This window comes from Bos indicus x Bos taurus, chromosome 12, assembly GCF_003369695.1.
Source record: "Bos indicus x Bos taurus breed Angus x Brahman F1 hybrid chromosome 12, Bos_hybrid_MaternalHap_v2.0, whole genome shotgun sequence".
In the NCBI taxonomy this organism is placed as follows: Eukaryota; Metazoa; Chordata; class Mammalia; order Artiodactyla; family Bovidae; genus Bos; species Bos indicus x Bos taurus.
The window spans coordinates 69,727,162-69,751,114 of record NC_040087.1 but is presented as its reverse complement, the minus strand read 5'-3'; the positions used below and the strand labels follow the sequence as shown (position 1 = coordinate 69,751,114).

Here is a 23,953-nt window from a genome sequence, read left to right as displayed (position 1 = left end):
CATTGCAGTGCTCAGGCTTCTTTTGTTGGGAATTGCCAGTTTAGTTGCCCTGAGGCATGTAATACCTTACTTCCATGACCAGAGATCAAACTCATGACCCCTGCATTGAAAGGCAAACTCTTAGGACCACGAGGGAAGTTCCCAGATGGGTTTTCTTTTGAGAGCTCTACTGTCTGTACAAGGTTGAGGCACCCACACATAAGAGGAAAGGAAGAAGAATCCAAGGCTCAAAATGTGAAGCACAACTAAAAAGCATTTTCTGTTCAACCAACTAGTGCCTGCTCAAATTATTTACAGAAAGCTGACTCTATCTCTCAAATGGATGATGCACTGAAGCCCTACACTCCTGTCTTGCTCTACACACACATGTTCACAGGCTGTAACACCTGCCTTACCTTCCACAAGGTCACAGGAGATTTCATCTACTCCAGAGAAGAGAAGACCATTTCAGTCAGTTCAGTCGCGCAGTCGTGTCCAACCCTTTGCGACCCCATGAATCGCAGCACACCAGGCCTCCCTGTCCATCACCAACTCCCAGAGTTCACTCAAACTCACGTCCATCAAGTCAGTGATGCCATCCAGCCATCTCATCCTCTGTCATCCCCTTCTCCTCTTGCCCTCAATCCTTCCCAGCATTAGGGTGTTTTCCAATGAGTCAACTCTTCTCATGAGGTGGCCAAAGTATTGGATTTCAGCTTCAGCATCAGTCCTTCCAATGAACACCCAGGACTGATCTCCTTTAGGATGGACTGGTTGGATCTCCTCACATTCCAAGGGACTCTCAAGAGTCTTCTCCAACATCACAGTTCAAAAGCATCAATTCTTCAGCGCTCAGCCTTTTTCACAGTCCAACTCTCACATCCATACATGACCACTGGAAAAACCGTAGCCTTGACTAGACAGACCTTTGTTGGCAAAGTAATATCTCTGCTTTTGAATATGCTATCTAGGTTAGTCATAACTTTTCTTCCAAGGAATAAGTGTCTTTTAATTTCATGGCTGCAGTCACCATCTGCAGTGATTTTGGCGCCCATAAAAAATAAAGTCTGACACTGTTTCCACTGTTTCCCCATCTGCCATGAAGTGATGGGACCAGATGTCATGATCTTAGTTTTCTTAATGTTGAGCTTTAAGCCAACTTTTTCACTCTCCTCTTTCACTTTCATCAAGAGGCTTTTCAGTTCCTCTTCACTTTCTGCCATAAGGATGGTGTCATCTGCATATCTGAGCTTATTGAGATTTCTCCCAGCAATCTTGATTCCAGCTTATGCTTCTTCCAGCCCAGCGTTCCTCATGATGTACTCTGCATAGAAGTTAAATAAGCAGGGTGACAATATACAGCCTTGACGTACTCCTTTTCCTATTTGGAACCAGTCTGTTATTCCATGTCCAGTTCTAACTGTTGCTTCCTTATCTGCATATAGGTTTCTCAAGAGGCAGGTCAGGTGCTCTGGTATTCCCATCTCTTTCAGAATTTTCCACAGTTTATTGTGATCCACAGTCAAAGGCTTTGGCATAGTCAATAAAGCAGAAATAGATGTTTTTCTGGAACTCTCTTGCTTTTTCAATGATCCAGCGGATGTTGACAATTTGATCTCTGGTTCCTCTGCCTTTTCTAAAACCAGCTTTAACATCTGGAATTTCATGGTTCACGTACTGCTGAACCTGCATAGGAACCTGGAATGTCAGGTCCATGAATCAAGGCAAATTGGAAGTGGTCAAACAGGAGATGGCAAGAGTGAACGTCGATATTCTAGGAACCAGCGAACTAAAATGGACTGGAATGGGTGAATTTAATTCAGATGACCATCATATCTACTACCGTGGGCAGGAATCCCTTAGAAGAAATGGAGTAGCCATCATGGTCAACAAGAGAGTCCAAAATGCAGTACTTGGATGTAATCTCAAAGACGACAGAATGATCTCTGTTCGCTTCCAAGGCAATCCATTCAATATCACGGTAATCCAAGCCTATGCTCCAACCAGTAATGCTGAAAAAGCTGAAGTTGAATGGTCCTATGGAGACCTACAAGACTTTTAGAACTAACACCCAAAAAAAGATGTCCTTTTCATTATAGGGGACTGGAATGCAAAGGTAGGAAGTCACGAAGACCATGTAGTGGAAGAATTATGAGTAACATGACCATATCAGAGTAAGATGCCCAGTTTTCAAGAACACAAAAGCTCACTGCTACATTTCCAAAAAGCCCCATCATTCACCCCTAGAAGTGCTAAAACCTTAAGAAGAGCCCCTCACATCATAGATTATAAAACACTGTTTATAGAGTTTACTGAGATAGAAATCTTCAGGCTTACACAGAGAAGCAAGAATGTCAAACTACACAAGGCAGTCCCAGCCCAGATACGATCAAGGGATGCCCAGTGCTGCAGGTTACAAACCTGGGGATATCCACCAGAATCCCAGCAGTAACACCTGCCATCCCAAAGTGTCCTAAAACTGTGATTCTCTTTGGGAATGACCACTGTCTGTTACTCAGCTCTCTATGTGGTCCTAATATCATTGTAATTACAAGAAAAATAAGAGTAATGTCATCTACTTAAAGAACACTGTCAGATCAGATCAGATCAGTCACTCAGTCGTGTCTGACTCTTTGCGACCCCATGAATCACAGCATGCCAGGCCTCCCTGTCCATCACCAACTCCTGGAGTTCACTGAGACTCATGTCCATCGAGTCAGTGATGCCATCCAGCCATCTCATCCTCTGTCGTTCCCTTCTCCTCCTGCCCCCAATCCCTCCCAGCATCAGAGTCTTTTCCAATGAGTCAACTCTTTGCATGATGTGGCCAAAGTACTGCAGTTTCAGCTTCAGCATCATTCCTTCCAAAGAAATCCCAGGGCTGATCTCATTCAGAATGGACTGGTTGGATCTCCTTGCAGTCCAAGGGACTCTCAAGAGTCTTCTCCAACACCACAGTTCAAAAGCATCAATTCTTTGGCACTCAGCCTTCTTCACAGTCCAACTCTCACATCCATACATGACCACAGGAAAAACCATAGCCTTGACTAGATGAACCTTTGTTGGCAAAGTAATGTCTCTGCTTTTGAACATGCTATCTAGGTTGGTCATAACTTTCCTTCCAAGGAGTAAGCGTCTTTTAATTTCATGGCTGCAGTCACCATCTGCAGTGATTTTGGAGCCCAGAAAAATAAAGTCTGACACTGTTTCCACTGTTTCCCCATCTATTTCCCATGAAGTGGTGGGACCGGATGCCATGATCTTCGTTTTCGGAATGTTGAGCTTTAAGCCAACTTTTCACTCTCCAGTTTCACTTTCATCAAGAAGCTTTTGAGTTCCTCTTCACTTTCTGCCATAAGGGTGGTGTCATCTGCATATCTGAGGTTACTGATATTTCTCCCGGCAATCTTCATTCCAGTTTGTGTTTCTTCCAGTCCAATGTTTCGCATGATGTACTCTGCATATAAGTTAAATAAACAGGGTGACAATATACAGCCTTGATGAACTCCTTTTCCTATTTGGAACCAGTCTGTTGTTCCATGTCCAGTTCTAACTGTTGCTTCCTGACCTGCATACAAATTTGAACACTGTAAATGCAACAAATCCAGCAAAAAAAAAAAAAAAATACTGCAAAATAAAGGCAGGTCATTACTGCCTAAATGTCTCGATTTTTCTGCTGAGAGACAGAATTTAATATGCCAGTTGAGCAAACAGCCTCACTAAGGATTAATGCCAGTCCAGGGCCTATAACTTCTAGTCTTCTGTCTGTTCCTGATTCTAACCCTCCATTAGTGAGGTAAAAAACAACCGAGAAAGTATTCACTATCAAACTTGAAACTAGGGGCTCTCCTGATAGCTCAGTTTGTAAAGAATCCACCTGCAGTGAGGAGACCCCTGTTTGATTCCTGGGTTGGGAAGATCCGCTGAAGAAGGGGTAGGCTACCCACTCCAGTATTCTTGGGCTTCCTTTGTGGCTCAGCTGGTAAAGAATCCACCTGCAGTATGGGAGACCTGGGTTTGATCCCTGGGTTGGGAAGATCCCCTGGAGAAGGAAAAGGCTACCCACTCCAGTGTCCATGGACTGTAGAGTCTACGGGGGTCACAAAGAGTCAGACACAATTGAGTGACTTTCACAAACTTGAAACTAACCAAATTAAAACTTTCTGGATAAGCAAGGAGAAGATCAAAAATTGTTCCCCAAACCATTCATCTTTGACGTCAGTCTAAGTTTGATCTGTGAATATTCTTTCCACAAACCAATTGAGAATAGAGTTCTTACTCCTTCCCAGGAATTCTTCACAACTGTGAAACCATAAAGGATTTTTAAGAGAGTCCAATACAATATGACAACATTCGTTCAAGTTTCCACAGGAATCTCAGGGTATAAGAGAGACAGACAGACATTTCTTGGTGCAGTCCCTAGTATCAACCTTCTGAAAGTACTTGACTTTTGGGCCCTATTTCCTGCTTCTTAGGGGAACTTCTCAGAGGGTTAAGTGCTAAAACTTCCCTAATCAGTATAGTTTTTCTGTTATATTTCTACATGTACTTAAAAGGTTTCTTACCCAACTCCACCATCTCCACTTCATGAGAAAAATTAAGAAAACACAGAAAATAGAAACAAGTTATCAAAGAAAAAAATGCTTGAGTGAAATATATAAGCAGAAAATAATGAGCTTACAGAAAAAATGAATAGACAGTTTATCTTCAGAAATGGGGGAACAGGTGACAAAGAGTAGAGCTGAGAAAGATCCAGAGCTAAGGAGGAAAAGCAGTGAATCTGGGAAAATAATAACCATTAGGATTCTAAACATAACTTCACTCCTCCTGACACAGTGGTCTTCATCCTGACTGCAGCTTAGCATCACCTGGAAGGGGTTAGGAGCACTCTGAGGCCTGAAACCCAGCCTGCAGAAACTGATTTAGGTTCATATGATTAGGGATGGAGCCTGAAGTTCCCTCTCCCTAGAAGACGCTGGATGCAGAAACTAATACCATGTAAGCATCTTATTCTCCTGCATCATCAGGGCATCTGGATGTGGAGGGGCCATGAACCTACTCTGAAGGACTTACAAGTGCCACAGAGGGTTTTAACCACAGTTCCATGTTACATATCATGCTTCTAGGAAAATCCCTTATGAAACCAAACTCTTGAGACTCCAATGAAATTCAGACCTTTCATTTGACACTACAGAAAAAATTAAATGTTTACAAAATACTATATCTACAAAATAAAAACATGAATCAAAAATTGTAATGTTACCTCTAAAAGGGGAGGGAGAATTAGAATGGAGCCAATAAGGATATCAGTCTTCCTTAAAAACAGCCTCTTCTGTTGACTGAGTTTGAAATTGTGAAAACATTATCAGTTCAGTTGCTCAGTCGTGTCCGACTCTTTGCAATCCCATGGACCACAGCACGCCAGGCCTTCCTGTCCATCACCAACTCCCAAAGTCTACTCACACCCAACTCCATTGAGTCGGTGATGCCATCCAACCATCTCATCCTCTGTTGTCCCCTTCTCCTCCTGCCTTCAATCTTTCCCAGGAAAACATTATGAAAGTAAAAGTGAAGTCGCTCAGTTGTGTCCGACTCTTTGCAACCCCGTGGACTATAGCCCACCAGGCTCCTCTGTCCATGGGATTCTCCAGGCAAGAATACTGGAGTAGGTTGCCATTTCCTTCTCCAGGGGATCTTCCCAATCCAGGGATCGAACCCAGGTCTCTCACATTGCAGGCAGATGCTTTAACCTCTGAGCCACCAGGGAAGCCCAAGGAAAACATTATACAGAATTATAATTATAAAACAATAAAGTTTTCAAAAGCAATTCCTAAAATTTCAGAGTAAAATGAAACAAAAGTTATATCCATCCAGTAGGCTGAGTTATACAAAAGAGAATTATTAAAAGTGGTTGTAAAAAAATAATTTGAAAACACATTCCCTGTGTGATATGCCTAAGGACAATACAAACAGCAAAAAAAAAAAAAAAAAAGCTTCCAAAAGTCACATTATGGTTAATAGTGTTGATACTATAAGATTTTTAAATGAGTAATTATGTTGATATCATTGAGAACTGGGATTAGGCATGGCAGAAAAGAGAACAGATAGTGAAAGAAAACAGATACCAATCTAAGAGTTAAAAGAGAAAGTAAAAACACTACTGTCCAGAATCTGATTTAGATTGAAAATACCCATATAAACTCAAGGTTTGTTTATTACAAAAAATGTATACTAGCTTTGTCCAATGACAAAGCTGAGGAACAATAGACAACTCAACAGCAAGGAGCACCCCTAGTGCCCAGACCATAGTCTCTAAATACCATTTCCCACTAGAAGGAGCCATGGCTGCTTGGAGAAACGGAGATTCCAGGGCTGGAGCAAATTTGTACTTAAGGGTGAGCAGCTTTTTTTGTGTAAAGATAAACTAGAAACATCTTGTCACATCAGAAATCAAAAAATTAGCAAGGATTTCTACAGTATGCACAAAAGACAGGAGTCCTGGGAAGAGACGCATTCTATCCTTAATGGCAGAGGCTGGTTTCACAAAGGGCTTAGAAAACTCATTGCTGTTTATAGGCCATTATGGCTGAATGAGATCTCTTGAGAAAAGTCACTTCTAAAAGTCAACTTTTCTGGAAAGTAATTAAAAGTTTCACTTCCAAGCAGGATTTTGATTTTTTTTCATCATTATGAAAGTAATCTTTAAAAAAAAGGAATCATATATTTCCTTGATTTTTTAAAGAAAATGGATTGAGGGGAATTGGAGGATGAGTGAAATAGGTGAGAGAGATTAAGAGACACAAACCAGTTATAAATAAACAAGTTGTGGGAATGTAATGTACAACATAGGGAATACAGTCAATAACACTGGAAAAATTTGGATGGTGACAGAGGATAACTAGACTGATCAGGGTGATTATTTAATAATGTACAAAAATACTGAGTCACTACACTATATACTTGAAACTAATATAATATTGTAAGTCAATCATACTTCAATTTTTAAAACTTTTTTTCAATGAGACAATAAAAATACAGTTTTAAAAAATGAATTGAAAAGCATCACCCTCATATATGTCTCAAGGTCGTCACTGTGGATATTACTGACATCTGATGGCTCATGCTAAGCCCTCAAGAATCAGCAGGGCAGGTCTGCTCTGCAGGTCCCTGTCTGCTTGGCTCAGTGCTCTCTCCTCCTCTCCCTTGCTGTGTGGTCCTCAGTGGTTGCTCTGAGCCCACATATCTCTGCCACCAGCAGCCACTCCTCAGCCTCTTGGGTGGAGCAGAAATGAGGGATACAAGGAAGAAAGGGTTGGAAATAAATGCAAAGACCACTCTGCTCTCCGGAAGTGAGTCAAGGCACAAAGCCCTGAGTCCAGGCACAAAGCCCACTTTGGGACGCAGAGGATTCTGCTTACTTCCTGCTCATCAGTTGAGCTCCAATGTGAAGATTTACACAAATATGTACTTCCTACATTCTCCACCTAAAGCAGAGACAACCAGCAAAAGTGGCCTTGGACAAAGGTCAGTAATTAGACAAGGCCGGCCATTTCCAAGGTTCGCAGACATAAACCCTCTTCACTCTGCCCCTCTTAGGGGAAAGGACTGGGTGAACCCCCTCTGGTTCTCTGAGGCCACCCCACTTACACACCAACAGATGGAGACCTCACCTCTCAGAGAGAAGCCCTGATGACCTGGGGAGTGGTCTCTGTGTCTCTGGTCCAGGAAGAGTCTTCAGGCCCCTCCTCTCCACCCTGAGGGGCCCAGGCAGGTGGAGACCTGTTCTCCTCACCCAAAGTCCCCATGAGGGTGCTCACAGGGGCCAGGGTGCTGAGAACTCACTGGCCGTTCTGTTCTAATTAGGAGTGACCTGCACATGCTCCAGGTTGAACATTAGCCTGGTACTGGCTTCCCCAAGCATTATGATCACTCCTCAATTCTCACAGGACAGAGGTTTCACACTTAAATCCTAACCCCAGAATCCTCATCCTGGACTGGCACCACCTGCCTCTTCCCACCTGTGCTGCCAGGAGTGCCTGTGCTGTGGTTGGTCACAGCACTGTCTGGGAACCACGGGTAACCCATGAGTCGTCTGTGCACTAGAGGAATTAAAAGAGGGTAGGAGGTCACAAAGTAAATGTGTTCATGTTTTAGAGAATCCAGAGCTGAGTCTAGATCTTCCACTATCTAAAATTATCACCACTTAGGGATGGTAATTAGGGGAAGCTGGCTTCTTAAGATGCTCCTGGTCCATCTGACCACAGCATGATGTTGTTGCTGGCATCAACCTCCTAGTCAAATCTGGCACCCAGGGGACAAGGTCACCTGAAATCTACCCACAATTACGATCCCAAATCTGACTTTCTGCTTCAGAAAGTTCTTAGTGTCCTATTTATTATCCTTAAACAAAGTTCAGGATGCATGTGTCTGAGACCCTGAAGATAAAGCTCTAAAGACAAGCCTTCCTGACCCTGGATGAACCATTGAGATGATCAGGCTTGTAAGTCAGAGTGCCTGAAATGGAACCTCACTTTGTCATTTAAGCTCCCTGTAACCACAGGCAACCTATGTAATTACTTGGGTTCAGAGTCCTTTCTCCTACAATGGAGTATATAGGAAACCCACAACTTCGCTGAGTTAGCCAAAGGAATAAAAATGTTATTATGCATAAAGTGCTCATAGCAGTTCCTGATACATAACTTATTTTGAGCACTTGCTATTGCTGTTGCTGCACCACTAATAGTACTGCGGCTGCCACCACCAGTACTACTCAGTATGACCCCTTGTTACTGCCACTACTTACAGTACTTACAGTACTACTACTGAGATGAGCCCCCCCATTTACCAGGTCCTCGACTCCCCACTTCTCTGCCATGACCGCCCAACAACCAGCCTCCTGAAAGAGGGGCTGGGGCTCTACCAGTTACACTTTATGCAGCCCCCAGGCCTGGCCTTCCTGGATCCCCAGCAGGAAGTATTCCTGGGGCTGGACAACTGTGAAATCAACACTCCACCCCACCCTTCACAAGGCACTGCAGTACCTCGGCGATCAGAGCCCTCTCTAAGGTGGCACTTTGCCCCATATACCTGTCCCCACCCTCTGGCACAGTGGTCAACACAACTTTGTTATCAACAATAATTCCATCTCCCAGGACCACCCAGTCACCTGGGAGCTGACAGATCCTCTGTCTCTCCAGTTGTATAGGGTGGACGTCACCTACCCAGCTACCCACTGCCCACTGCCCGCAGTGCCCTTCAGTACAGCACAGCCTCTAAGTAAGAGCCACGCCACCCACCTGTAAACCACCTGGCCCATGCTGCTGCTGCTGCTGCTAAGTCACTTCAGTCGTGTCCGACTCTGTGTGACCCCATAGACGGCAGCCCACCAGGCTCCCCCGTCCTGGGATTCTCCAGGCAAGAAGACTGGAATGGGTTGCCATTTCCTTCTCCATTGCATGAAAGTGAAAAGTGAAAGATGTCGCTCAGTCACGTCCGACTCTAGCGACCCCATGGACTGCAGCCTACCAGGCTCCTCCATCCATGGGATTTTCCGAGCAAAAGTACTGGAGTGGGGTGCCATTGCCTTCTCCAACCTGGCCCATAACCTCACCTCAACACAATGGACTGATGACAGCTCACACCTACTCCACCTAAAACACCCCTTTCACAGCAACTGCATCTTCCATCCCTCCTTCCATCACACACTCACAGGCCACCTGTGTCCCTAAGGCAGCGCTAAGGGACCATGGTGAGCACGAGCCCACCCAGGGGGGTCTGCAGCAGACCTCCAGCAGGCTCAGCCAGAACAGGGAGGCTGCCGGCACTGTGTCCCCAGGTGGACTGTCCTCTGGGGGATCTTGACCCAGGATCTTCAGGGTCACCGAGGTCAGTGACCTCACAGCTTTATGTCTCTGGTTTCCTCCTGCACATCCCCTCCTCCACCCTCCACCAAAGCCATGATACCAAGACTCTCCCTTCAACCAGCAAACCACCCCCACAGCCAGGACAGAAACCACCATGGAGGGTGCATGAATTCATGGTGAAGCTGGAGCTCCTCCACGTGGGGTTTCTGACCTGGGTGACCTGGCCCACGGGGAGGTCTGGCAGCTCCCCACGCAGATGCAGGGCCCAGAGTTCTGTTCCACAAGAGGAGAAGAAGTGAGGACCCCTTTTTAGGAAATGATTATCAGATGTGACCTGGGCAAGTTAAAAATTACTTGCTTGAGCACCTGTAAAATGGCTTATGTTACTGCGCTCTGAACCAAACTTACTTCCTCCAAACCAGGAGGCTCATATTCCTTGAGGTTGTAGGATCTTTATCTCAAGGATCACTTTCAGCGTTTATATCAAGTACTGAGCACTAAAAACATCCTAATATGGTATAAAACGTCTTGTTTTGTCAGTGCCATCCTTTCCCAAAAGCAGTTATGGGAAAACCTGAAAGAACTTTTGGCCAACTTAGTACTAATCCCCTGGAGGCTCACTCCTTTAAGCATCAGTTCATTCTAAAAATAAACACAACCACTGAGCTACATCATGATATTTATCCTGTGACAAACCACTGTTCTCTCTCCCCGCCATCACATCCATCTCAGTACTGAACTGCATACACTTAAAAGCAACGCACAGTATGTAAAAATTTTTACCTCAAGAAATGTAAATATTCCCAAAACTAGACAGGATTTCCAGTAACATTTTATGATTGCTTTCATTAAACAAGGCTCCCGTTTGTATGTCTTGGCTCTCAAAACTTCTTGATCCCAGTACCTGTGATGAGAAACAGAGCACAGTGAAGAGCAGTGTGTCCACCAAAGGGGAAAAGGGGGCAGGGAAGAGTGGGAGACGAGCCTGCACTACAGGGTGCTCTGTGGCTGCGCAAAAGATGCAGGCAGGTCAGGAAGCAACAGTTAGAACTGGACACGGAACAACAGACTGGTTCCATATAGGAAAAGGAGTATGTCAAGGCTGTATATTGTCACCCTGCTTATTTAACTTATATGCGGAGTACATAATGAGAACCGCTGGACTGGAAGAAACACAAACTGGAATCAAGATTGCTGGAAGAAATCTCAATAACCTCAGATATGCAGATGACACCACCCTGATGGCAGAAAGCGAAAAGGAACTAAAAAGCCTCCTGATGAAAGTGAAAGGGGAGAGTGAAAAAGTTGGCTTAAAACTTCAGAAAACGAAGATCATGGCATCCAGTCCCATCACTTCATGGGAAATAGATGGGGAAACAGTGGAAACAGTGTCAGACTTTATTTTGGGGGGCTCCAAAATCACTGCAGATGGTGACTGCAGCCATGAAATTAAAAGACGTTTACTCCTTGGAAGGAAAGTTATGACCAACCTAGATAGTATATTCAAAAGCAGAGACATTACTTTGCTAACAAAGGTCCATCTAGTCAAGGCTATGGTTTTTTCTGTGGTCATGTATGGATATGAGAGTTGGACTGTGAAGAAGGCTGAGCGCCGAAGAATTGATGCTTTTGAACTGTGGTGTTAGAGAAGACTCTTGAGAGTCCCTTGGACTGCAAGGAGATCCAACCAGTCCATTCTGAAGGAGATCAGTCCTGGGATTTCTTTGGAAGGAATGATGCTGAAGCTGAAACTCCAGTATTTTGGCTGCCTCATGCAAAGAGCTGACTCATTGGAAAAGACTCTGATGCTGGGAGGGATTGGGGGCAGGAGGAGAAGGGGACGACAGAGGATGAGATGGCTGGATGGCATCACTGACTCGATGGACGTGAGTCTGAGTGAACTCCGGGAGTTGGTGATGGACAGGAAGGCCTGGTGTGCTGCGATTCATGGGGTTGCAAAGAGTCGGACATGGCTGAGCAACTGAACTGAACCTGCTCACAGGGCTCCTGAAAGATGAGCAGTGTAGACCCTGAAGCACCAGAATAAAAGGCTTTGAGGGGAAAAAGTCCCAATTCTGGAAATAAGTTCCTTCCAAGCTTTGCTGGACTCACAGGTCATGAGCCGCTTAGGGGAGGCAGACTCCGTCCTCCAGGGACCCCACCTCCGGAGACAGAGCTCAGCCTCCAGGGCCATGGCTGCAGGCTCCCTCCATTTCCACAGATGCACAGGGAACAAGGGCTCCCACAGCCTCCAAAGTGGGCTGAGCCCTGGGTCAGCCTGAGGGGGTGAGCGTTCAGTGTCAGGGGAGGAGGCTCAGGAGAACCCAAAGGAAGCAAAGCCCCCGCCACATGCACCTTTAGCCCCACGTGGAAATTCTCACTCTCCCTCCCTTCCTCCCTGCTGCCTTGCAGCTCTTCTTCAAGGCGCTGGGAGTGATCTTCCGGAAACACCGAGTATATGTCATCTTGTTTTAATTTCTGTTCGTGACCAATTCTAAACAAGGGGTTTAGCCACCTGCTAAAAATTAAAAGGACAGTGACATATATCCAATTCTCTCTGCTCTGTTCAGATGCTCAACTGTACATCAAAATTACACATCTCTAATTAGAATCCTACATTTATGGGCTTTGTTAAATAAAAACAAAAAATTACATTTTAAATATATAGAGGCAAGGGGCAATAATTAGATATGTGTTTGCACACTCACTCACATACATACACCCAGTCCCTAACTCTGTACTCTGAGAGGCCCTGGAAGCAGTGACACACTGGTAGCATTCTAGCCCCCTGATCTTGGGGTTTGGGGTAACATACACAATCACAATTTTTTTTGTTGTTGTAAGAAATGTTAAGTTCTCTTCAGTTCAATTCAGTTCACTCAGTCGTGTCCGACTCTTTGCAACCCCATGAATCGCAGCAGGCCAGGCCTCCCTGTCCATCACCATCTCCCAGAGTTCACTCAAACTCATGTCCATTGAGTCAGTGATGCCATATAGCCATCTCATCCTCTGTTGTCCCCTTTTCCTCCTGCCCCCAATCCCTCCCAGCATCAGAGTCTTTTCCAATGAGTCAACTCTTCACATGAGGTGGCCAGCTTTCAAATATTCAGAACAGTAGGATTAACTATAATCACCAGACCACACATTACATCCCCATAACTGACTCATTTTATAATGGAAGTTTGTGCCCTCTGGCCCCCTTCACCCAGACCTTGGCTTTTTAATACCTTCTCCCCTAAAAGGAACCATCTAAGAAATGGCTGTTTCCAAAACTGGGGCAGTGTGTGTCAGCATGTGATAATTCTATTTTGTTTTATTGTAATATAAGTGCCTGACATGAAGTTTTGGAGACATCTATGTCAAAGGCATCCATCTCCGGTGAACACATGACAGCTACACAACGAGGTAAAGATCCAGGCCACCCCACCCATGAAGTTCCCGCTTTCAGAAAGCTCTGGTTGACCTGATTACAGACCATCTCACTGACTGTTTGCTCCTCCCTTCCTGCACTTTAATTCCCTCTCTTATTTTTTAATTCACCAATAAAGAGTGAAACTTTAAAATTCTAGACTCCCCACCCTCAACCTCAAAAAGGCAGAACCCCAAGTCCAAGCTGGCTCATGAGCTCTCTCTCTCCACCCAGGACCTCGCTGTGTCACCAAAGGGGTGCGTTGTACCCTCCAGGGAATGTGAGTGATACACCTTGACATTTCAAAGTTCCCTGATGGTTGTTGCTGAGATGTGTCTCACAATCCTAAGAACCACAAGGGCTGGTCCAGCCACAACACTGACTGCAAAAGAGAATTTCTGTGGGGGCTGCTCATAACTAGTATGAGCCCTGGTGAGCAGAGCCCCAGGAAGTCCTGGCAAAAGTCTCACTGTCTACAGGCCAAGACCAACAGGCAGGGAAAGTCCAAGATGGGTCTAAGACATCTTGTGCCATAAAATAAGGAAGCACTCAAGGAATCATGAGGATGTGTAGAAGGACAGAGAAGCTTGAATGGCTCTTGCTAGACAAATCTGGAATACTATGAGCATCAAAACAAACCAATGGCAATGAAGCTTAACCCAGTAAATAATGAAAGAATCCATGAATCAGTAGTGCTACATAAACAGGAGAGAAAGGAAAACTCACAAACAAATGCAAACAAACATAAAAGGAGTAATCAATTACTTTTAAACTATGTACCTAACTGAAAATGTACTATACTGAATAATTTTTAAGTGCAAGATATTTTTTATCTTTACATGAGGAAAATCACTTGGGAAACTGTTTTGTGATTCAATCTATAAACTCTGTATTCCAAGACATGTCTGTTCTAGAGAGATGCTTAGTCCCTTGTGCAAATCAAGTGCTGGTCCAAAAGACTGCTGAAATTTTATATGCCTACTGATATTTTACACTTTTTTATCCTGCATGTCCTGTAAAGTTATAAATCTGCACAATAAACATGTTTAACAATTCAAAAAAATAAAAATAATAAAGGAAAAATCAAGTCAAGAAAATCATCAATGGAAATTAAAAACCGGCTGAAAGTTTAAAGCAGAAGATGATATTTATATAAGCTCAACTTATCTCTCTGCAATTATTTATTATAAAGGGAAAAAACAATAAGTGTACAGATGATCCCACCAAAAAACCTATTCAGATCGATCATGCATTATTTAAATGATAATAGTATGCAGAGACAGCACATAGGTAAACACCATTTTACTAATTTTGCCAGGGTAAGGAAATTTCCAAGTCCAGACCATAATAATCCATGGATAGAGATCAAACCAGTTAGTCCTAAAGGAAATCAACCTTGAATATTCATTGGAAGGCCTGATGCTAAAGCTCCAATACTTTGGCCAAGCTGATGCAAAGAGCTGACTAATTGGAAAAGACCTGGATGCTGGGAAAGGTTGAAGGCAAAAGGAGAAGAGGGCAGCAGAAGATGACATGGTTAGATAACATCACCCACTCAATGGACATGAGTTTGAGCAAACTCCGGGAGAGAGTAAAGGACAAGGAAGCCTGGTGTGCTGGTCCATGGGGTCGCAAAGAGTCAGACACGACTGAGAAACTGAATAACAGCAATGACAGAGATCACATTTCTTTTATCCTGTTATTCCTATGATAACATGGGTACAGATGCACAAGAAATATTTGTTGAATGTATGAATATCCATGACTCATTAAAGAAGAAATAAGATAAACTGAACTTCAGATTTTGCTAATCTGGGTACCTTGGCACCCCTAAAGAATCCCAGTCCAGGAGTCAGAAGACTGGACTCTAGTCCCAGCAGTGGTGCTGAGCACCCAGGGCCTCAGCTGTCCTCTGCTCCACGTCTCCACTCCAATTCAGCAGCTCCATGACCTTTAACATCTCTAGGTCTCAGTTTCCTTCCAAAACAATGGTGTACATCTAGGAGCTTTACCACTAAGCAGGTTTGAAACATGTTGGGTGATTTATTCCACACTTGTCCCCTAAAGAAAATGCTCAGGGAATCAGCACTGGGACTTACCCAGATGATGACACCCTGCAGCCAAAGTGAAAGCATTAGTCACTCAGTTGTGTCCGACTCTTCGCGACCCCATTGTCTGTCCAAAGAATTGTCCAGGCAAGAATACTGGAGTGGGTACCCATTCCCTTCTCCAGGGGATGTTTCTGACCCAGGGACTGAACCAGGTTCTCCTGCATTACAGATTTTTTACCATCTGAGCTACAAGGGAAGCCCACAAAAGACCCTCTTTAAAATTCTGCTTGAAGAGGAAAAGATGCTCAGCATCACTAATCATGCTACTGCTGCTAAGTCACTTCAGTCGCGTCCGACTCTGTGCGACCCCAGAGACGGCAGCCCACCAGGTTCCTCTGTCCCTGGGATTCTCCAGGCAAGAACACTGGAGTGGGTTGCCATTTCCTTCTCCAATGCATGAAAGTGAAAAGTGAAAGTGAAGTCACTCAGTCGTCTCCGACTCCTAGTGACCCCATGGACTGCAGCCTACCAGGCTCCTCCGTCCATGGGATTTTCCAGGCAAGAATACTGGAGTGGGTTGCCATTGCCTTCTCTGGCACTAATCATGAGGGAAATGCAAATGAAAACCACAATGAGACATCAGCTCACACATATTAGGAGGGCTACTGTGGGAAAAAGAAAGAAGAAAAGATAGTGTTGGCAAGGATGTGGAGAAACTGGAAATCTGCACACTGACAGTGGGATTGTAAAATGGTGTATCACAAAAGACAAAGATTTTATGATTTGATTTACATGAAGTCCTCAGAGTAGTCAAATTCAAAGAGAAACAAAGTGGCCCTGTGGTTGCCAGGGGCTGGGGACAAGGGAAGTGGGCAGTTAGTGTTTTAATAGCACACTAGTACAAGACGCAGAGAAGGCAATGGTAACCCACTCCAGTACTCTTGCCTGGAAAATCCCATTGATGGAGGAGCGTGGCAGGCTGCAGTCCATGGGGTCACGAAGAGTCAGACATGACTGAGCGACTTCACTTTCACTTTTCACTTTCTCGCATTGGAGAAGGAAATGGTAACCCACTCCAGTGTTCTTGGCTAGAGAATCCCAGGGACGGCGGAACCTGGTGGGCTGCCATCTATGGGGTCGCACAGAGTCAGACACAACTTAAGCGACTCAGCAGCAGCAGTACAGGATGAAGAGAGTTCTGGAAACTGGCTGCACAATAATGTGAATTACTTAACAATACTGAACTGCACGCTTAAAAATTGTCAAGATGGTAAATTTTATGTTGTGTGCATTTTCCACAATTTTAAAAAATTTAGTCAGAAACAAAAATGGCACCTGATGTCCCTCATTTGGAAATCTTCTTGTGTTAGAGCTAGACGTTGCCACTTCCTGGTTATATGATCGTGAACCAGCCACAAAACCTCTCAGTATTGGCCTCAGGAAAGTTGGGAGAAGACCTGGAGAGACATCTCCCTGGGATGCTGAGAGGGTCAGTGATGCTCTGAACAGGACAAAGTACCCCCAAACAGCAGTCATCACCACCACAGAGTGCTTGAGTAATCCCATGTGGTCCCCATTAGAAAGCCTCTGAAAGTTTGATACATGAAGTTACAACAATAGCAGCCCCCAAGAGGAAGAAAGACTCCTCTCCTTTCCTGGCAAGGGCTCAGCCACTGAAAAGCCATGACTCTGAAAGAGCCATCCCAACTTCCTCTTCTACTCTATAAAAGTGCTCTCCAGCCCTGGCACTCTGGGGACTTACACTTGGCTCTCCACAAATGCAAACCTCAAACTGCAATTCTCTGCTGATTCTAAATAAACCCATTTTTGCTGGAGAAATATCTGACACTCTGTTTGTTCAGGTCAACAGAGGGAAGGGAATCAACATGATTGGGGGACCCATGGAAAACTCCAAAAGGTAAATGATCCACTTGACACATCTGAAAGGACACTTGTCTCAGGCTGATAAGATGCAGAACTATAAAGACCAAAAAAATCAAGAATAAACTACAGGAGATAAATTTGTTAGGAAGTTTATTCTGCCATAAGGACATACCAGTAAATGTGAATATACCTTTGGGATGTTCTACCTCTTGCTTGAGGCTGTGGATATTGTATAAAATTATCAAAACTCATCAAATTAAACAGTTATTGAGAACAGGTCAAGGCCAGAGAAACAGCCCTGCAGAGCTCACCCAGCCTCCTCCTCCAACATGTGGATTTCTGACTGTTAATGAAGAATAACAAGTAGTATTCTGAAAATGGTGCAAAGAATCCTAGCTTGAAATTTAACATTTCAGTGTATTCACAATCGATAGCTACTAAGGGCCTTACAGGACCAACTTCCCTAAACCATCTCAGCACTCAGCCAGTTCACATCCCCCTCATGTTATCAGCTTCTCTGACAAGAGTCTCTGGAGAGTCTTGTGGACAGTTTCCACATCCGCACTCACTCTGCAAGGGGACAGTTCACTGACTGAGACGTGGTCAGGGTCAGGGGAGCAAGGATGTAACCACTCCCTGAAGGGTCAAGTGCATCTGGTCCAAGACCCTGCTCCACCTCATCCCTGGGGATAGGTCCTGCACTCACCCCCAGCCTGCTGTGGGCTCTGGGACAAGGGTGGAGAGAAACGCAGAGCTCACCCAGAGGCTGCAGGGACATCAGGGACATCACCAGGGAGAGTCTCAGCAGACTGGACAGTCCAGTCCCCAGAGGGACGTAGTTCATAAACTAGGCCACTGATTTCCAATAATGGGGAAGAATTATTATTCAATAAACCATAACAGGAAAATGGGCTGTCTTAGAAAAAAATGGGGCCTATTCTTACATCAAAAACTAAAAAAATTCTAGCTGCCTTTACTGTTAAAATAAGAAAAAAGCTAAAATTAAACACAGAGCTTTAGATGATGTTAGGATTTTTAAAACACATACTACAAAATGAACAAGAGAAATCAAAAAAAAAAAAGCTCAATTTTAATCAGTGACATATAATTTAAAACCTCTAAAGAACAAATTAAAATCTGAAAAAGTATTATATGCATTTATTATAAGCATTTATTACAAGTTATTTCAAAAATATAAATGCTCTATAGGAAAAATAATCTATTAATAGACATTTGAAGAAACACAAATAAATGGTCAGTAGACATAAAAAATCTTCCATCTCTACAAATCAAATGGCAACCCACTCCAGTATTCTTGTCTGGGAAATCCCATGGACAGAGGAGCCTGACAGGCCACAGTCCATGGGGTTGCACAGAGTCAAACTGGAGTAGGTGACTGAGCACACATAAATCAAATAAATTCAAATTAAAACTCTCTGAATTATTTTTAACTTTAGGCCCAGGGAAAAAAATGTAATTCAGGTACTCAAAGTTGACAATGAAATAAGCTCACAAACACCTGTTAAGAGGGCAAATTGATCTGAACCTAATGGAAAACAATTCAGCCTTTCACTAATTATTCTACTTCTGGGGAATTTGGAAAAAGAAAAGATGCACCAAAATATATGGTCATAGATATGCATCACATCCTAATTAGCAATAAACTCTATTAAACAAAAGCAAAAGACTGCATACATTTCAATTAAATACCACATTTTGACAGAAACAGATTCACAGACTTAGAGAATGAACTTGTGGTTGCCAGGGAGAGTGATAGGGGAAAGTGATAGTTAGGGAGTTTAGTGGGAACATACATACACTGCTGTATTTAGGATGGATAAGCAACAAGGACCCACTGTATCACAAAGGGAACTCTGCTCAATGTTATGTGCCAGCCTCGATGGGAGTGGGGTTTGGGGGAGAATGGATACGTGTTTATGTATGGCTGAGTTCCTTTGTTGTCCACCTGAAACTATCACATTGCCAGTTGGATATACTCCTATACAAAATAAAAAGTTTACCTAAAAAATAAATGCCACATTTTGAACATTATTTAATGCTATAAATAAATGTTAACCATAGAAAATTAAGAAGGAATCAGGATCCAAAGATATTTAACTTTATAGAAAAGTGTGCATAATACAACATTGTTAAGCAACTATGCTACAATAAAATTCTAAAAAACCATGAGCTATAATTTCGATTTAAAAAAAAACTGTGCATGTGCAGATATGCACAAAAACCTCATGGGGAAAGAATAAGAAATAACCAAAATATCAGCAAGTATACCTGGCTTAAAAAAAAAAAAAATCCTTGTTCCTTTCTTCTTCTTCTATGTGCTCAGTCATGTCTTTCTCTTTCAGAGTAGCCCACCAGACTCCTCTGTCCATGGGATTCTCCAGGCAACAGTACTGGAGTGGGTTGCCATTTCCTACACCAGGGGATCTTCCTGACCCAGAGATCAAACCCATGTCTCTGTGTCTCCACATTGGCAGGTGGGTTCCTTATGTCTGGGCCACCTGGGAAGCCCTTCTTCTTCCATAAAGTTTTTTATAGAAATAGAAAAATATATATTCTTTTCTAAAATTTGCAATTACCAATAGCCATAATGTATGCCTTCTCTTAGACTCTAAGTCCTACCTGTGCTGTGAAAACACTAAAACCCCTGTGAGGTCATTTGTATAAAGACAATAAGTGGCACCATTTACAAATTTAGAAAGCAGATGAAATGTAAGAAATGCAAACACCCAATGAGAAGATGAAAACTCAGTTTCTCTACAAGGTGGATAGACAACACTCTGGGCAGCACTTCCTGCCTGGGCTCATTTCAATTTCCCAGGACAGCAAGTGGGGGACATGAGGAAATCATGAGGGTACCTCAGACTTTACAAACAGGATGGAAATTGTGGTCACCAACTAACTTCACAAAGTCTGGACCCCTTTTTAAAAGTTAACACCGAAGGAACAATGCCAATGGGAGGAGTGGCTTAAAGCAGAAAACAGCCTCTACCTTCCATCAGAATCTCCTGGAGCTTGTTTAACCCCATCCCCAGGGTTTCTAACTTTACAGAATTGGCCTAGAAGGAGCATGGGGCAGGGATGGGGTGGGGGTGGTGATTTGCATTTCTAACAAGCTCCCAGGTGAGGAGGATGCTGCAGGTCTGAAAGCCATATTTGAGAACAGCCACCCTAAAGCTTGATTATAGAGACGTTTCACGTGCATCATCTCCAGCAACAAGATCTTTAAGAACTTCCCTTGAGAAACTCCACCTACAAGACCAAAGGTGTGTTTGGAATCACCTTTTCCCTCCATTTAAGAACAAGAATCTCAACAGAAGCAGCTCAGTACTGCAGTTACATCCACATCAACACAGGCTCGGAAGCCAGACTGCCTCGTTTGGGATCCAACTCTTACTAGTAGCTGTGTGATGGTAGGCAACCTGGTCAACCTCTTGGAATCTGGGGCAGAATGGATACATGTTTATATATGGCTGAATCACTTTCCTGTCCACCTGAAACTATAACAACATTGTAAATTGGCTGTGAAAGTGAAAGTCATTCAGTCGTGTCCAACTCTTTGCGACTCCATAGATTATACAGTCCGTGGAATTCTCCAGGTCAGAAAACTGGAGTGGGTACCCTTTCCCAGAAGGGAAATCTTCTGGGAAACACCAAGGGAATCTTCCCAACCCAGGGATCGAACCCTGGTTTCCTGCATTGCAGGCAGATTCTTTACCAGCTGAGCCACAAGTTTATAAAATAAAAAGTGTTTAAAAAAATTACTCAATCTCTCTGCTTTAGTGACTTCACATGTTAAATAAGAGGTAATAGCTCCTTCCACTCCAGCAGAAAAATTGGAAATGGGTGCCTACCCAAATCAATAAGAAGTCCTCACATTCCCATTTCCACGCACATACATTTTGAAAATCCACAAATAGAACACTCCTTGCCCTGGAGAGTTCCTTGCCCTGTCTGAAGTTAAGGAGAGGTGTCCCTACTTTGTTATTATTTATTGTGGTTGTTGTTTAGTCACTAAGTCATGTCCGACTCTTTTGCAACCCCATGGACCATAACCTGCCAGGCTCCTCTGTCCATGGGATTTCCCAGACAAGAATACTGGTGTGGGTTGCCATTCCCTACTCCAGGGGATCTTCCCCACCCAGGGAACAAACCCACATCTCCTGGTCTTCTCCTTTGGCAGGTGGATTCTTTACCACTGAGCCAACAAGGAAGCCTACACCCATATTTTTTCTTCTTGACCCTCTTTCCTTAAGGGCCACCAAATGGCCAAGAGATGTAGTTACACACACTGAATACACCACCATCAGAACAAGCACAGAAGCTTCTGTTTCCTGGGAATCCCCAAGGACCTCCCATATGAAGAAATGGAAATATCAGAATTTGTGGGAAAGATGGATGGTTAAAGGTCCATCAATGAAAGACATAATCACTCAAGTGTGATTAAACCCAAAGGTTCCAACCCACCTAATTAGTGGTCCCAATTACCAGATGGAAAACTTTAGTTAAGAGCTTCACCTCTCTGAGCTGCTTTTCATCTGTGTTTCCTCCCAGCTCAGAGGCCCGTCGGTGGTTTCAGAACCAGAGGACTCCTGGGCAGGACCACCTGCATCAAGACCCTGCACTGCTTCTGGAAAGGCTAGAGATGCAGATAAGACCCCACAGGCTTCAGGGACCCCATCCCCAGGGTGACTCTCAAAGGTGGAAGCAGAGATTCACAGTAAGAAAAGGGGCTGGTCAAATACATCCTCCAGTCCTCTCAATGTATCCCAGATAAAAGCAAAATGGGTTCAAGAATCATGTCCCCGTTCATTTTTTAAAAAGTGTTTTTTTACACACATGAAATTTGTCATAACTAGATACTGAAAATATAGTGAGAGATGCACACAGAGGGAGGGAGGGAGACATGGCCACAGACACAGTGACAAGGGAGCCTGGTGCAGTTGGAACTCAGCTGTCACCTCAAGAATATGGAGAAAGCTGGGGACATTATTGGCAGATGGCAACAGGAGCAGAGCACTAATTAGATTAAGGAAGCTGTTCATGTCTTTTGCTTAGTGGAGAAAGGGTGCGAACTAGTTTAGAATTACGAATCCGGAGCTCTCCTGGGGAAGCCGGCTAAGGATGGCGTGCGGGGTCCGGTCCTTCTCCTTCTGTCAGTGACCCCCGAGGCAGCCTGGGTTCTCAGCCTCCCTGCCTCCTGCTCCCGCTGCCCCTCCTGTTCCCAGGACTAAAGAGGCTGACGGGGCAGCAAGCTGCAAGGAACGGAGACCCTGCGCCCTGCCACCAGGTCGCTCTTCCCGTTCCTGCTACCCCTTCTCGCCGCCTCATCCAGAGGGCACAGACAGGGACCCCCGCGGCCGGTGTGGGGAGACCCCACCCGCTCCAAGCAGCCATCGGAAAGCGCTCCCTCGCCCTGACCTCGACCCTCAACCCCTGCAAGGCGCAGCAGCGTCAGGCACTGAGCCTGAGGCGGCGGGGTATCTCAGCCCAGGCGTGCCCTCACCAGAACAGCCACGAGCAGATGTTCGCGTCCTGCAGCGGGTTGGGCTTCTCCTCCGGGGACACCGGCCGCATCTTGACGGCCTGTGGGGTGGGGGCAGCCGCGGGCCTCACGCAGGTGTGAGGCGATGTCGCAGGCGCCGCTGATGGTAGCGGTGGGGGGAACTGCACGGCGCGGGGCGTAGGACCCCAGGCGCCCTCGTTTCCACCCTGGCTGCAAACGCTACCCGAGGGCTCGCTCTAAGCCCGGACCCGCACCCACAAGGTGGAGAGGGAGGGGCAGGCTGCAGCGGAAACGCCCCTCAGCTATGGTGAAGACCCGGAGAAAGCTGGCAGAAGGAGATAGCAGCCCGCCCTTCCGGGCACGCTGCCCTCATCAGGACCAAACAAGGGCGCTGTGGGAAGGTCTCCAACTGGAATGGAGCAGGACCCTGGGGGGCCTTCCTGGAAGAGACCCCACCCCACCGCGAGATACCCTGAGCTAGTGGCCAGTACTGGTCAGTGGAGGTGAGCACAGATGACGGGCACAAAGCTGCCAGGCTACTGAGATGACAGCCCCAGGCTCCCCAGTGTCTGTTCTACTATAGGCTGGCCCTGAGGAATCCTGTTTTGATAAGAGGAGGGAAAAGGAAAGACCACAGAACATCCTTCTCGTGGCATGAAGGACAGTTACTCAGCAATGAACTGATGCACAGAGAAAAGTACATAAGCAAGAAGTCAAGGTTAACTTTGTTTATCCCTCAAATAAATAAATTTTGAATCAGCCAATAAGCAGGAATCAGTACAAGAGGGAAATAAAGAACTTCAAACTTTTTTCCCATATATAAAGCCCATATGAATATATATGAAGCATTCAAAAGTATTATTTCTGGAATGAATAAACAAAGTGTGGTATATACAGTGGAGTGTCATTCACCCTTAAAAAAGAAGGGAATTCTGACACATGCTGCAGAGTGGATGAACCTTGAAGACTTGTATTGTGACTCAGAATACTTATTTAATCTTCATGCTGTTGCTGGCACAGAACTCCTAAAACCCTTAGGTGCTCTAAGAGTGAAAAAGTATCTTGATAATGGTAACAAGCCCCTTTCAACTACACCTGAGTTTTAGTGAATGCATCTGTTTGTCAGAAAAATCACACCTGATTAAAGGGTTGGCAGTTTCAGCCCACCCCCCACATCCACGAAGGAGAGGGACTGGAAACAGTTCAACCACCAATGGCCAATGCTTTAATCAACCTTGCCTAA

At 44.6% G+C, this 23,953-nt stretch overlaps 1 protein-coding gene across 1 annotated transcript in view; it reads right to left on the bottom strand.

Annotated features, from left to right (window-relative positions):
- The window catches only part of LOC113902122 (multidrug resistance-associated protein 4-like), a 78,926-nt gene extending 55,699 nt beyond the window's left edge, over positions 1-23,227 (bottom strand). The window contains 1 exon segment of the mRNA XM_027557076.1: positions 22,711-23,227. Coding sequence (XP_027412877.1) covers positions 22,711-22,781 — 71 coding nt within the window. The 5' untranslated portion in view covers positions 22,782-23,227.
- Between the last annotated feature and the right edge of the window lie 726 nt (positions 23,228-23,953).